At 45.0% G+C, this 14,289-nt stretch overlaps 1 protein-coding gene across 1 annotated transcript in view; it reads left to right on the top strand.

Annotated features, from left to right (window-relative positions):
- Positions 1–14,289, top strand: part of ACOX2 (acyl-CoA oxidase 2) — a 72,612-nt gene that overhangs the window by 45,310 nt on the left and 13,013 nt on the right. Inside the window, exon 9 of the mRNA XM_068253751.1 lies at positions 3,920–4,110. Coding sequence (XP_068109852.1) covers positions 3,920–4,110 — 191 coding nt within the window. The remainder of the gene's footprint in view (positions 1–3,919; positions 4,111–14,289) is intronic.

Below are 14,289 nucleotides of genomic sequence, written 5' to 3'. Positions count from 1 at the left end.
ATCTGAAACCTGATCTCCTGCTCACTTGTGTTTACAAGCAAGGCTGAGGTGACTCAGGTATTGGAGGAGAAATTAAAAAAGAAAGGGCAGAAATGACATCACGAGTTAGCCTAAACTGTGGGCAAAAAACATGGTCCCCACCAGGAACAGAATTCTCTTAATTTACTATATAACATTCACTGAAATCAAAATGTGGACAGTACAATACATGTGTTATGCAAGTAGATCAAGTATTTATCTACTTATATACCGTATGTGTTTTTTTCCCCTGGCATAGTATGGCTAATCCTACTGCTTTAAAGGGGAACTTCAGCCTAAACCAGTGGTTCCCAACCTTTTATGAGGTATCGCCCCTTAGGGGAAGATGACTCACCCCTGTCGCCCCCCTACTCTTAGTACGGTATACCCTTACGCCAGGTGGTGGTGCCAGTGGAGGGGGTAACGCTGTGACCTTGACAGCTAAAAATAGCCGGTGACTCAACTACTTTGCGCCAATTCCCTTACTGGTGTAATGTCAGCTATTGCAGCCCCGCACGTTGTGCAGCCCCGCATGCGCAGTAGGAGCCTGCTTCCCATTAAATTGTGCAGCCACGTAAAACGTCCTAAATATCTCCGCTTCCGCACCACGTACACTCCCGAAATTTTCAGGGGAGGGAGGGGACCCCCAGATCTAGCTCTGTGCCGAATTGCAGCCCCGAGCCCAGCTGGTTCCCGAGACTGATTGCAGCAAACCTATCTCGGGAACTAGCGGGGCTCGGGGGCTGCAATTCGACACAGAGCTAGATCTGGGGGTCCCCTCCCTCCATTGAAAATTTTGGGAGTGTACGTGGTGCGGAAGCGGAGATATTTCAGGTAAATAATATCTAACTTCCCACTGAGCATGCGCGATACTCAGTGAGGAAGGCTGCTTCCGGGCTGCAATATCTGACATTACACCGGCGCGTGACCAACGAGCCCTGAGGAATTACGCAACTCTATCATGCACACTTGCATATTTTATACAGATCATATTTTTTGCCCATAATTTTCTTAAAAACGAGTGACACTGCGACACTTTTTTCTTTCTTTTCATACTGATTTTTTCTGCCTTTTCATACTGATCGCCCTCCTGTCACCCCCCACAAACCCACCACTGCATACCTGTTCTGTGAACCTACCACTGCATACCTGTTCTGTGAACCCACCACTGCATACCTGTTCAGTGAACCCACCACTGCATACCTGTTGTGTGCAGTGAACCCGCCACTGCATACCTGTTCTGTTCAGTGGACCCGCCGGCCGCCACTGTATACCTGTTTAGTGAACCCGCCACTGCATACCTGTTGTGTTCAGTGAACCTGCCACTGCATACCTGTTCTGTGAACCCGCCCCTGTATACCTGTTCTGTTCAGTGAACCCGCCACTGTATACCTGTTCAGTGAACCCGCCACTGCATACCTGTTGTGTTCAGTGAACCCGCCACTGCATACCTGTTCTGTTCAGTGAACCCGCCACTGTATACCTATTCAGTGAACCCGCCACTGCATACCTGTTGTGTTCAGTGAACCCGCCACTGCATACCTGTTCTGTTCAGTGGACCCGCCACTGTATGCCTGTTTAGTGAACCCGCCACTGCATACCTGTTGTGTTCAGTGAACCTGCCACTGCATACCTGTTCTGTGAACCCGCCACTGTATACCTGTTCAGTGAACCCGCCACTGCATACCTGTTGTGTGAACCCGCCACTGTATACCTGTTCTGTTCAGTGAACCCGCCACTGTATACCTGTTCAGTGAACCTGCCACTGTATACCTGTACTGTTCAGTGAACCCGCCACTGCATACCTGTTCTCGCCATGGTGCGCACAAGTCCAGCACGGCCGTCACTACACAAACAGCTGTTTGCGGTGCGTTACACGGTGAGTTTGGTGTGTCAGTGTGAAGCAGTACCTTAATTACACTACCTGATTGATGTATACACATGCAAGAGGTTTTAAAGCACTTTAGGCCTGTCATTTAGCATTCAATGTGATTTCTGCCCTTAAAACGCTGCTTTGCGTCAAATCCAGATTTTTCCTGGGGACTTTTGGCGTGTATCCCACTCCGCCATGCCCCCTCCAGGTGTTAGACCCCTTGAAACATCTTTTCCATCACTTTTGTGGCCAGCATAATTATTTTTTTTTTCAAAGTTCGCATCCCCATTGAAGTCTATTGCGGTTCGCGAACTTTACCGCAAACCGAACCTTCCGCGGAAGTTCGCGAACCCGGTTCGCGAACCTAAAACCGCGGTTCGGCCCATCTCTAATGGCAATCAGATAAAATCCCTGGATCAACATCATTAGGCATAACCTAGTAATTGTAGCCATGGATGTCTTTCAACGCAAGGAAAGCATCTAAGCCCCCTTTAAATGCAGGTATAGAGTTTGCCATAACGACTTCCTGTGGCAATGCATTCCACATCTTAATCACTCTTACTGTAAAGAACCCTTTCCTAAATAAATGGCTAAAACGTTTTTCCTCCATGCGCAGCTCATGTCCTCTAGTCCTTTGAGAAGGCCTAGGGACAAAAAACGTCGGAGTCGGATGATTTCTGTACAAAATCCACAGCCCTGTTAAGTATTAGACTAAGGAGTCGGAGTCGAGGAGTCGGAGCCATTTTGGGTACTCGGAGTTGGAGTCGTGGTTTCATAAACTGAGGAGTCGGAGTTGGAGTCGGAAGATTGTTGTACCGACTCCACAGCCCTGGATTAATTTATGGTGTAATGCTGCTCTCTTTACTATTAATTTATGGTGAAATGCTGCCCTCTTTACGATTATTTTATGGTGAAATGCTGCCCACTTTACGATTATTTTCTGGTGAAATGGGGGGTGGGGATGGCGGTGCGCAGGGGAGGGGGGGCCCATACAAAAAAATTGCTATGGGGCCCAGTCATTTCTAGCTACGCCCCTGAGTGATGCCATCATTAAACATTCAAGTATGTGTAAAAGTTTAGAAGTTAAGTTCATAGATTTAGGATCCAATGAAGGGAATCACCTACTGGACTCAACCTTTTTTCTCATGCTGCAAATGCACAAACACTGCTCTAATCACCTAACTACAACTGGATGCCAATACAGCCACGTCATATAGGATTTGGGAGTGACTGTGAACCAATTTTGGAATTCAGTAAGAGGCCATCTTTCCTCACTTGCCAAAAAATAGCGAATTATGTTATTTCTTTAGGTAATATTGTATACAAAAACCAAGGTTATTCTAGTAAATGTCTTAAGGTATAGTCCACTAGGCTAGATTCAATAGATATGCTGGTCCCTCTGGGAAACCTTGAACTATTCAGTATATCAAGTATAATATTGATACACATATTCAGTATATGCAGGTTATGAAAGCAAAATAGAGTTGAGTTTTGCTATAATCTCGTGGCATTTTTTCATTCTAAAGCCTAGTCCGCACATCCAATTATGATTGGCCAATGACTGACCAATTTTACCACCTCTATGCAGTATGAGGGCCAACAGATGTTGATTATTATGAGCAGACTGTGTACATGGAGGTGGTATAATTGGTCAATAATTGGGCAATCAAAATTGAAGGTGTGTACTAGGCTTTACAGAATACAGAAGATCTGGATTATTCTTAAAATTTTACGTTTTACTAGAAATCTATGCTGTTATTATTACCTGTGCACGGTTAGGTTAATTTTGATTTCTATTTATGCGAAATAATTTTTTTCTTAAATCAGCTTTTTAAACCAGTTGTGTATTAATATAAATTTCTGTAGCTATAACTGAATGAAATATTGTTTGTGATTGTACAATACTAAGTTACAATGATGTGCTATAAAAGCAAAAAAACATGAGATATTTAAAAGGTACAATAAGTACCGTAGATGTACTGTAGCACTCTGTAGTGTATAATGCATTTTGTGTTTCTTCCAATTCAGCTCCATACATTTGCTGCAGGATTAAAAGCATTTGCTACGGAGATTTGCTCCAACGGTGTGGAGGTGTGCCGCAAGGCCTGTGGGGGCCATGGTTTCTCGCTCTACTGTGGCATACCAACACTATACACCAAGGTTGTGGCTTCATGCACTTATGAAGGGGAGAACACTGTCCTGCATCTACAAGCTGCAAGGTGCTCCTATCTATACTGATCTTTTAATTACATTTAAAAATGGGAGCACTGATATACTGTGCCTCTACTTTTAGGAGTTTTAAATCAAAATACAAGTGACTTTAGAAACAACAAGTATTTCAGACTAGCTATAGGCAGACTATGATCTACAAAGGATCACAGTGGATATAGGATCCTGCAGTCCTGGCCTGGTGAAGACACATTTACAAAAGAATGTACACACCAAGTGATTCTTTGATGTTTTGGAAAGTTTTGTCACTCTAACCACTCCTTTTAAAGAACAGATTATTGAAGAATCTTTTTGACTTATGCAAAGGGAGCCCACTGCTGAGTGATCCACCAGGTGTCCTTGTCACTAATGGGTAATCCTCTCCCTCTGTGCTCTTGGCCCGTCCCTTATTTTTCTTTCTTGCCATTTTTCTTGACTATACAAGGGATGATGATCTTTGATTATGATTTCAAGTAAGCCTCAGCGCTAGCATAAACAGATTCTTCCTTGATAAAAAGATTTGTAGAAATCTCCTGCAGACATCCAGTACTCAAACGAACCAACGAGGTGACCATCGCCACATATGATTGAAACACTGTTGTGTCCAATCCAAGCAGAAGCTATTTATTGAGTAAAATAAATCATACACCATAAAAACAACAAAAAAGTAAAAAGAAAAAAAGACTGGCACTGCGGTCGTGGGACTAGTATGGGGACGATTCTCCGGTCAGGAGGGATCAGGGTGGATCAGGGTATAAGCCTTCTGTGTGCTCAGGATGCTGAAGTAAACATCAAAATGTACAGTGGTGTGAAAAACTATTTGCCCCCTTCCTGATTTCTTATTCTTTTGCATGTTTGTCACACTTAAATGTTTCTGCTCATCAAAAAACGTTAACCATTAGTTAAAGATAACATAATTGAACACAAAATGCAGTTTTAAATGATGGTTTTTATTATTTAGTGAGAAAAAAAACTCAAAACCTACATGGCCCTGTGTGAAAAAGAAATTGCCCCCTGAACCTAATAACTGGTTGGGCCACCCTTAGCAGCAATAACTGCAATCAAGCGTTTGCGATAACTTGCAACAAGTCTTTTACAGCGCTCTGGAGGAATTTTGGTCCACTCATATTTGCAGAATTGTTGTAATTCAGCTTTATTTGAGGGTTTTCTAGCATGAACTGCATTTTTAAGGTCATGCCACAACATCTCAAAAGGATTCAGGTCAGGGCTTTGACTAGGCCACTCCAAAGTCTTCATTTTGTTTTTCTTCAGCCATTCAGAGGTGGATTTGCTGGTGTCTTTTGGGTCATTGTCCTGCTGCAGCACCCAAGATCGCTTCAGCTTGAGTTGACGAACAGATGGCCGGACATTCTCCTTCAGGATTTTTTGGTAGACAGTTGAATTCATGGTTCCATCTATCACAGCAAGCCTTCCAGGTCCTGAAGCAGCAAAACAACCCCAGACCATCACACTACCACCACCATATTTTACTGTTGGTATGATGTTCTTTTGCTGAAATGCTGTGTTACTTCTACGACAGATTTAACAGGACATGCACCTTCCAAAAAGTTCAACTTTTGTCTCGGCGGTCCACAAGGTATTTTCCCACAAGTCTTGGCAACCATTGAGATGTTTTTTTTAGCAAAATTGAGACGAGCCTTACTGTTCTTATTGCTTAAAAGTGGTTTGCGCCTTGGATATCTGCCATGCAGGCCGTTTTCGCCCAGTCTCTTTCTTATGGTGGAGTTGTGAACAATGACCTTAATTGAGGCAAGTGAGGCCTGCAGTTCTTTAGATGTTGTCCTGGGGCCTTTTGGTGGCCTTTCGGATGAGTTTTCTCTGCGCTCTTGGGGTAATTTTGGTCGGCCAGCCACTCCTGGGAAGGTTCATCACTGTTTTTTTTTGCCATTTGTGGATAATGGCTCTCACTGTGGTTCGCTGGAGTCCCAAAGCTTTAGAAATGGCTTTATAACCTTTACCAGACTGATAGATCTCAATTACAGTACTTTTGTTCTCATTTGTTCCTGAATTTCTTTGAATCTTGGCATGATGTATAGCTTTTGAGGTGCTTTTGGTCTACTTCTCTGTGTCAGCTCCTATTTAAAGGGACTCCGAGCAGTGCAGAAACTATGGAAAGATGCATATCATTTTAAAGCTCTCTTTCTCCTCTTTCCAATGATATATAAACCGCCGCCCTACGCCTTTTAGTTTTCGCTATTTTCGCGATTGAAATTGCCGCGGCCGCGATTTCAATCGCGAAAATAAAGAAAACTAAAAGCCGTAGGGCAACGATTTAGGTGTCGCCAGAAAGAGGAGAAAGAGAGCTTTAAAATGATATCCATCTTTCCATAGTTACATTGTATTACACAGGCCGACTTTTTCTGCTGAATGGAGCTGCTGACACTGGGGAAAGTGTCGTCCTGTGTAATACAAGTAACTATGGAAAGATGGATATCATTTTAAAGCTCTCTTTCTCCTCTTTCTGGCGACACCTAAATCGTCGCTCTACGCCTTTTAGTTTTCTTTATTTTTGCGATTGAAATCGCGGTCGCTGCAATTTCAATCGCGAAAATAGCGAAAACTAAAAGGCGTTTGGAAAGAGGAGAAAGAGAGCTTTAAAATGATATACATCTTTCCATAGTTTCTGCACTGCTCGGAGTCCCTTTAAGTGATTTCTTGATTGAAACAGGTGTGGCAGTAATCTGGCCTTGGGGTGACTACAGAAATTGAACTCAGGTGTGATAAACCACAGTTAAGTTGTTTTTTAACAAGGGGAGCAATCACTTTTTCACACAGGGCCATGTAGGTTTTGAGTTTTTTTTTCCTCACTAAATAATAAAAACCATCATTTAAAACTGCATTTTGTGTTCAATTATGTTATCTTTGACTAATAGTTAACGGTTTTTGATGAGCAGAAACATTTAAGTGTGACAAACATGCAAAAGAACTCATCCGGCACTACATATGAAGGTTATGCATGTCTGTCATTTATTGTATCCATCTTGCTGGTCATATAAATAGATCCACTGGTGTTATGTATACAAAAAGGACATACCCTTCTGGTGCTTGCTGTGGGGCAATGTGGGAGCAGCGGCCCGCCTGACAGCTGTTTCGCTCAAAAACGAGCTCCTTCTGAGGCTCCGTGCGCGGTATCATGCCCATCATTGGGTTCTTAACCTCCTGAGCGATCTGGACGAGCTGAGCTCGTCCAGAGACGCCGGAGGGTGCCGCTCAGGCCCTGGTGGGCGGATTTTAATAAATTTTTTTTAAACACGCAGCAAGCACTTTGCTTGCTGCGTGTTGTAGACGATCGCTGCCGCTCGCCCCCGATGCGCCGCTACCCGCCGATAGTCCCTATGACGTCACGACGTCGTTGACGTCATTCCGGAGCCCGTTCAGAACGGGATCTCCTGAAGGCCATAATCGCCGGCGGCGATCAGAAGGGTGGGTGGGATTCCGCTGGGAGGGGGGTATCATGTAGCTAGCGCTAGGCTAGCTACATGATTAAAAAAAAAAATATTAAGTGTAAAAAACCATGCGCAGCCGTGCGGCTGCGCATTATCAGAACGCCAGGGAAGTTAAATAATGCCGGGCATCCGCACCGGCTTCCGCGTCCGTCACGCCGCAAAGACGTCACTTCCTACCGTCACTATTGCGTCTTGTGCGCATGCGTCTAATAATCCGCATGACGCATCAAAAAATACTTGTGCGAACGCGTACCTTTCTACGCATATGATGCATAACTCCAAGGGAGTAGGAAGGGGAAGTGTTTATGCGCTCCACAGTAGTTTTTTGGTTCCAACTACATTGTGGAAACTCAGAAAACCACTAGATGGTGCTAAACCCAGCAAGAAGCATCTGCTAATATAACCAAAGTTAAACTACTTAAAAACCACATCTTTATTCTATAAAAATAAAACTAATAATTTAAAAAAGTTAATGGCTAAAAGGGGAGTGTTATGTATATTTAGTTTTTAATGGGAAAAGGCGAACTCTGGGATGCTTAACCCTCAAAATTGACTTTGTATCCATGTTCTGTGGATCCTTCTATCCTATTTCTACACCAATATTGTGTCCTAAGTATACTCAGTTTAGCACCTCCAAAAATGTATTTGTTTTTGTTGTCCCGGAGATGAAAGGGGGAGTGGCAATGGTGGAACTCCCCTCTCACAACATGATTTGGAGAATACTCAATCACAAAACGATTATCACGGAAAAGGATCCGCAGGGGGCGGGGCAAGGCCAAAAGACAAACAAGTCAGCTGGAAAGAGGATCAGAAAGGATGGGAGGAACAACAGAAATCCAAAAAGAGGAAATACTTCAGGAGGAACAACAAGTAGAAGTAATTAACATCAGTAATTTACCTCTACCAATAGAATGCCACCACCTTCTAAATAAGGGACTTAACTTCTCATGTGCCCAAAATTTTGATTTCTGTGACTTCAAAATAGATCTGTATAAAGGAGTGAGACGGATGAATATAAGAAACTTTTATGAGAAGAAAGATTTGAATTACAAATGTTGGGAAGAGGCACAGGGAAAGAAAATAGGCCCTATAGGATTTTCACCAAAAAATTACTGGAGTGAGAAAGATCTCAAAAATTTAGAAATTCTAGAGGGATTATGGTTAGAGAGTAATGTAGAGGTAGAGGTAGAGAATGAGCCCCAAAATAAAAGAGAAATAGAGGAAGAAAAGGAATCCTTTAGACCATGCAGATCCACAAGGCCCTTTGCAGTTACACCAGGGTCAGTAATAGACATATTTCAAACGCAGGTCGAGAATGACTTGGAAGCCCTGAAATATAGAGAAATCAAATCCAACCTAACAATGGAAGATGAGAAAGCCATAAAATGGTTCAGGGATAGACCAGATGTGATCCTGAGGAGAGCAGACAAAGGGGGTACCCTGATTGTAATGACAGCGAACCAATACAAAAATGAAGCCTTAAGACAACTGGAGGATAAAGAAATATATCAACGTTTGAAGGAAAACCCTACAAGAAAGTTTAAAGACTCCATGAGAACTTTGTTAAGAAGGGGAGTGGAAAGAGGAGTGTTAACACAGAAAATGGCTAACGATTTGATACCTGAATACCAAAGGAGACCAGTATGGTACCATCTACCAAAAATACATAAATCCCGGACCAGTCCCCCGGGCCGTCCGATAGTCTCCGGTATGGGTTCACTGACCGAGAGACTGTCGAAATATTTGTATCATCTCCTGAGGCCATTGCTCCGACAGGTGCCTTCTTACTTGAAAGATACTCTCGATGTGCTAAAAAGCATTGAAGGAGAAAAATGGCGGGTAGGCAATGCCTTAGTTACAATAGACGTCGTTAGCCTTTATAATAGAGTTCCCCATGCTGCTGGAGTCTAAGCAGTGAGAACTTTTCTTCAACGAGGTCAGAAAGATAAGAATTATATTGACTTTGTGTGTTCTTGCTTAATGTTTGTACTCACACACAACGCCTTCACGTTTGATGGCGAATGGTATTGGCAGCTGTCGGGCACAGCCATGGGGACGTCTGTGTCATGCACATACGCCAATTTGTTTTTGGCTTGGTGGGAGGAGAAGTATGTGTATGGCCCGGACGTTCCCCATGGGAGTTGCCTCAGGAGATGGTCCAGGTTTGTGGATGATATCCTGGTGTACTGGTCCGGAACACAAACTGCTCTAGTGGAGTTTATGGAATATTTGAACTCAGGAAAGGAGAACATGCAGTTTACTTATGAGTATAGCGAAGAGAGGGTAGCGTACCTGGATTTAGATTTGAGAATAGAAGGGGATAAAATTATCTCGAAAGGGTACAAAAAAACAATAAGTAGCAATTTGCTATTACATAAGCTATCACCCGGAACATACTTTTAAATCCCCCCCCTATGGGCAGTTTCTAAGACTAAGGCGGAATAATACCTGAAAAGAGGATTTTGTGGATCAAGCGACAGAATTAAAATGCAACCTAGAGAAAAGAGGATATAAACCAGAGGACTTGGATATCGCCTTGAAACGTGCAAGTGATGTTGAAAGAAGCTCCCTAATTAAAGGAAGAAACAGGGGCGCCTCTAGCCATTTTGTCACTCCAGGCGAGAAAACCTGTACCACCCCCCCCCCTCCTCCCCCCCCCCCCCATGAAGATAATCATAATGCGGCAGTGGCAGTGTTTCACCAAAAATAATCGTAATGTCGCAGCATTTCACCAGAATATACATGTATTTTGGAAGCGTTTCATCACATAATAATCGTATTGCAGCAGCGTTTCACCAGAAAATTATCATAATGCGGCAGCGTTCCACCAGAAATTACACAATGCTGGCAGCGTTTCACCAGAAAATACGCATAAGCAGGGCTCCACTTTCATGAGGCACAAAGTGGGACAGAAGGAGGCACAGGGGGACTGCATAAGGAACACAGGGAGGCACAGGGGGACAGAAGGAGGCATGAGGGTCAGAAGAAGTCACAAAGGAGGACAGAAGGAGGCACAAAAGAACAAAAGGAGGCACACAGGGGGACACAAGGAGGCACAATGAGCAACAAAAGGAGGCACAGTGGGGGGGGGGGCAAAATTAGATACAAAGGAGGACAGAAGGAGGCACAGGAGGACAGAAGGTGGTACGCAAGGGGACACAAAGAGGCACAATGTGCAACAAAAGGAGGAACAATGGGGGACAGAAGGAGGCACCGGAGGACAGAACGAGGCACACAGGGGGGTGGGGGGGCAGCGGGTGGTACAGGGGGACAGAAGAAGGCATGAGGGCCAGAAGGAGGCACAGGGGGACAGAAGGAGGCACAAAGGGGGGCAGAAGGAGGCACAATATGGGACAGATTGAGGTACAAAGGGGGACAAAAGGAGGCACAGGAGGAAAGAAGGAAGCATAGGGGGAGTGAATGAGGCACACAGGGGACAGGAGGACGCACAAAGAGGGCAGAAGGAGACACGATGACGGACAGAAAAAAGCACAAAGGGGCAAGGAGGAGGCACAGGAAGACAGTAGGAGTCACAAAGGGAAACAGATGGAGCCACAAAAGGGTGACAGAAGAATGCGGAGGAGGATGTAAGGAGGCACAGGAAGACAGAAGGAGGCAGAGGGGGACAGACAGAGCCACAGGGAGACATAAGAAGGCACAAAGGGGCACAGAAGGAGGCACAGGGGGACAGAGGAACGTGCAGGGGACTGAAGAGGCACATGGGGACTGAAGAGGCACATGGAGACAGAATGAGGCACAAAGGGAGACAGAAGGAGGCACATGAGGACAGAAGGAGGCAGAGTGGGACTGAAGGAGGAATAGAGGTGCAGAGGTAGCACAGGGGGACAAGGAAAGGCACAGAAGGACAGAAGGAGGCAGGGGTGGCACAGGGGGACTGAGGGAGGCATACGGAGACAAAAGGAGGCACAAAGGGAGACAGGAGGCATAAAGGGAGAGAGAAGGACAAACGGGGTCAGACAGAGCACAAGGGAATGAAGGAGGCACAAGGAGACAGAAGGAGGCACAAAAGGGACAGTAGGAGGCACAGGGGGGGGGGGAAGGATGAACAAGGCACAGAGGGACACTGGGGCAGCTGCCTGCAACTAGGGGCATGGCCTCATACAGGGGGCGTGGCTTAATCCAGCAACATGGTACCCCTAGGACCAATGGCACTCCAGGCAATGGCCTGTACTGCCTATGCCTAGAGGCTCCCCTGGGAAGAAATAACAAAGAAAAGAGAAAACAACAACAAAAAAATGTAGGGAGTGATAGATTAACTTTTTCCTTTGAGTATACACCGATGCATAAAGAGATACGACAAAGTATCATGAAACACTGGAAAATGATCGAAAGAGACCCTGTTTTGAAAGAGATTTATAAGAAACCTCCGATGATAACTTTTAAAATAACTTTTGGGAAATAAGCTTACAGCTGGTGAATTTAGAAGTCCAAAAAAATCTACGTGGTTAGATCAGAGCCATTTAAAAGGAAATTATAGGTGTGGCCACTGTTCTCAAAGTCCACATATGAGAACAGGAAAATATTTAAAAGTAGGACCTGTAGAGAATAAAACGAAGGACTTCATCACATGTAGGACCAGACATGTTGTCTATATAGTATGGTGCCCTTGTCAGCGTTTCTATATTGGGATGACAACGCGAGAGGTGAGAGAACAAATACGAGAACATATTAAATCAGTAGACACCGGAAGAGGATGTACTAGATTAATTGAACACTTTCGAACGGAACATGGAGGAGATACAACTTGTTTATCTTTTGCAGGTTTAGAACAGGTTCAGATCCCTCCGAGAGGAGGAGATAGAGAACAGAGACTATTGAGGCAAGAAAGTAGATGGATAATTAAAGGGACTCCGAGCTCACAAAAAAAAGGAAAGTTGTACTCACCAGGGGCTTTCTCCAGCCCAGTGCTGGTCGGGAGGTCCCACGCCGGCGTCCTGGCTCCTCTCCTTCTCCCCGCTCCGGTATGGCTGACAGGCCGCAGCCCGGGCGACACTCGGTAGAGTGTCGGGCTGCAGCTTCCGCGTATGACGCGGATTACGTCACACGCCGGCCGCCTCGCGTCATCACGGCGGCCGGCGTGAAAGTACTGCGCATGCGCGCTTTAATCGCGCATGCGCAGTACTTTCACGCCGGCCGCCGTGATGACGCGAGGCGGCCGGCGTGTGACGTAATCCGCGTCATACGCGGAAGCTGCAGCCCGACACTCTACAGAGTGTCGCCCGGGCTGCGGCCTGTCAGCCATACCAGAGCGGGGAGAAGGAGAGGAGCCAGGACGCCGGCGTGGGACCTCCCGACCAGCACTGGGCTGGAGAAAGCCCCTGGTGAGTACAACTTTCCTTTTTTTGTGAGCTCGGAGTCCCTTTAACACCAATGCTATAGGAGCATTAGGCCTCAATGATTGTGTTGATATGGCCTGCTTCTTAGACCCCTAGATCTTACAGAGTGTATAAGTAGATTGAGCTTGTGTAACGAGTGGCCCCTCATTTTCAGAATTGTTTGATTTCATTCTTTTAATATGGGGATTGAGTCGTAGACGTGATTGTGGGGTATTGTGGGACAGCAAAAACAAATTAATTTTTTGAGGTGCTAAACTGAGTATACTTAGGACACAATATTGGTGTAGAAATAGGATAGAAGGATCCACAGAACATGGATACAAAGTCAATTTTGAGGGTTTAGCATCCCAGAGTTCCCCTTTTCCCATTAAAAACTAAATATACATAACACTTCCCTTTTAGCCATTAACTTTTTTAAATTATTAGTTTTATTTTTATAGAATAAAGATGTGGTTTTTAAGTAGTAACTTTGGTTATATTAGTAGATGCTTCTTGCTGGGTTTAGCACCATCTAGTGGTTTTCTGAGTTTCCACAATGTCGTTGGAACCAAAAAAACACTGTGGAGCGCATAAACACTTCCCCTTCCTACTCCCTTGGAGTTATGCGTCATATGCGTAGAAAGGTAAGCGTGCGCACAAGTATTTTTTCATGCGTCATGCGGATTATTAGACGCATGCGCACAAGACGCAATAGTGACGGTAGGAAGTGACGTCTTTGCGGCCTGACGTACGCGGAAGCCGGAGCGGATACCCGGCATTATTTAAGAACCCAATGATGGGCATGATACCACGCACGGAGCCTCAGAAGAAGCTCATTTTTGAGCGAAACAGCTGTCAGGCGGGCCGCTGCTCCCACATTGCCCCACAGCAAGCACCAGAAGGGTATGTCCTTTTTGTATACATAACACCAAGGGATCTATTTATTTGACCAGCAAGATGGATACAATAAATGACAGACATGCTTAACCTTCATATGTAGTGCCGGATGAGTCTATCTCCTTGCTGTTTATATACCATAAAAACAACACTCAGAGACCCAGAATAAATCAAATCGCCTTGAGGCACTACACATGCCTTAATATAAAATTGGTGAAACCTTTCCAAGAGGCCCACTGTCTAGTCCTGACCGGACAAAGGTTTCTCCCCAGAATTTTTTTCCAGCTAGGTGGCCTGAAAAAATAGCGAGGTGGGGCAGGACAGGAACATTTTCCCATACAGCAGTTGTTCTCCTATACAGTGTTCACTGCCAGTCTAGTGGTCCCCCCTCCACATGTAGCCTTCCCTGGTGATCTAGTTCCCCCCACCACTACTCTTATGGTTCTCTGGTGTTTAGTGGTCCCCTTCTTCCTCCCTAGCTTGCCTGGTG

This window comes from Hyperolius riggenbachi, chromosome 9, assembly GCF_040937935.1.
Source record: "Hyperolius riggenbachi isolate aHypRig1 chromosome 9, aHypRig1.pri, whole genome shotgun sequence".
In the NCBI taxonomy this organism is placed as follows: Eukaryota; Metazoa; Chordata; class Amphibia; order Anura; family Hyperoliidae; genus Hyperolius; species Hyperolius riggenbachi.
Note: the sequence above shows the minus strand (reverse complement) of the source record. Positions and strands in the feature narration are given on the sequence as shown.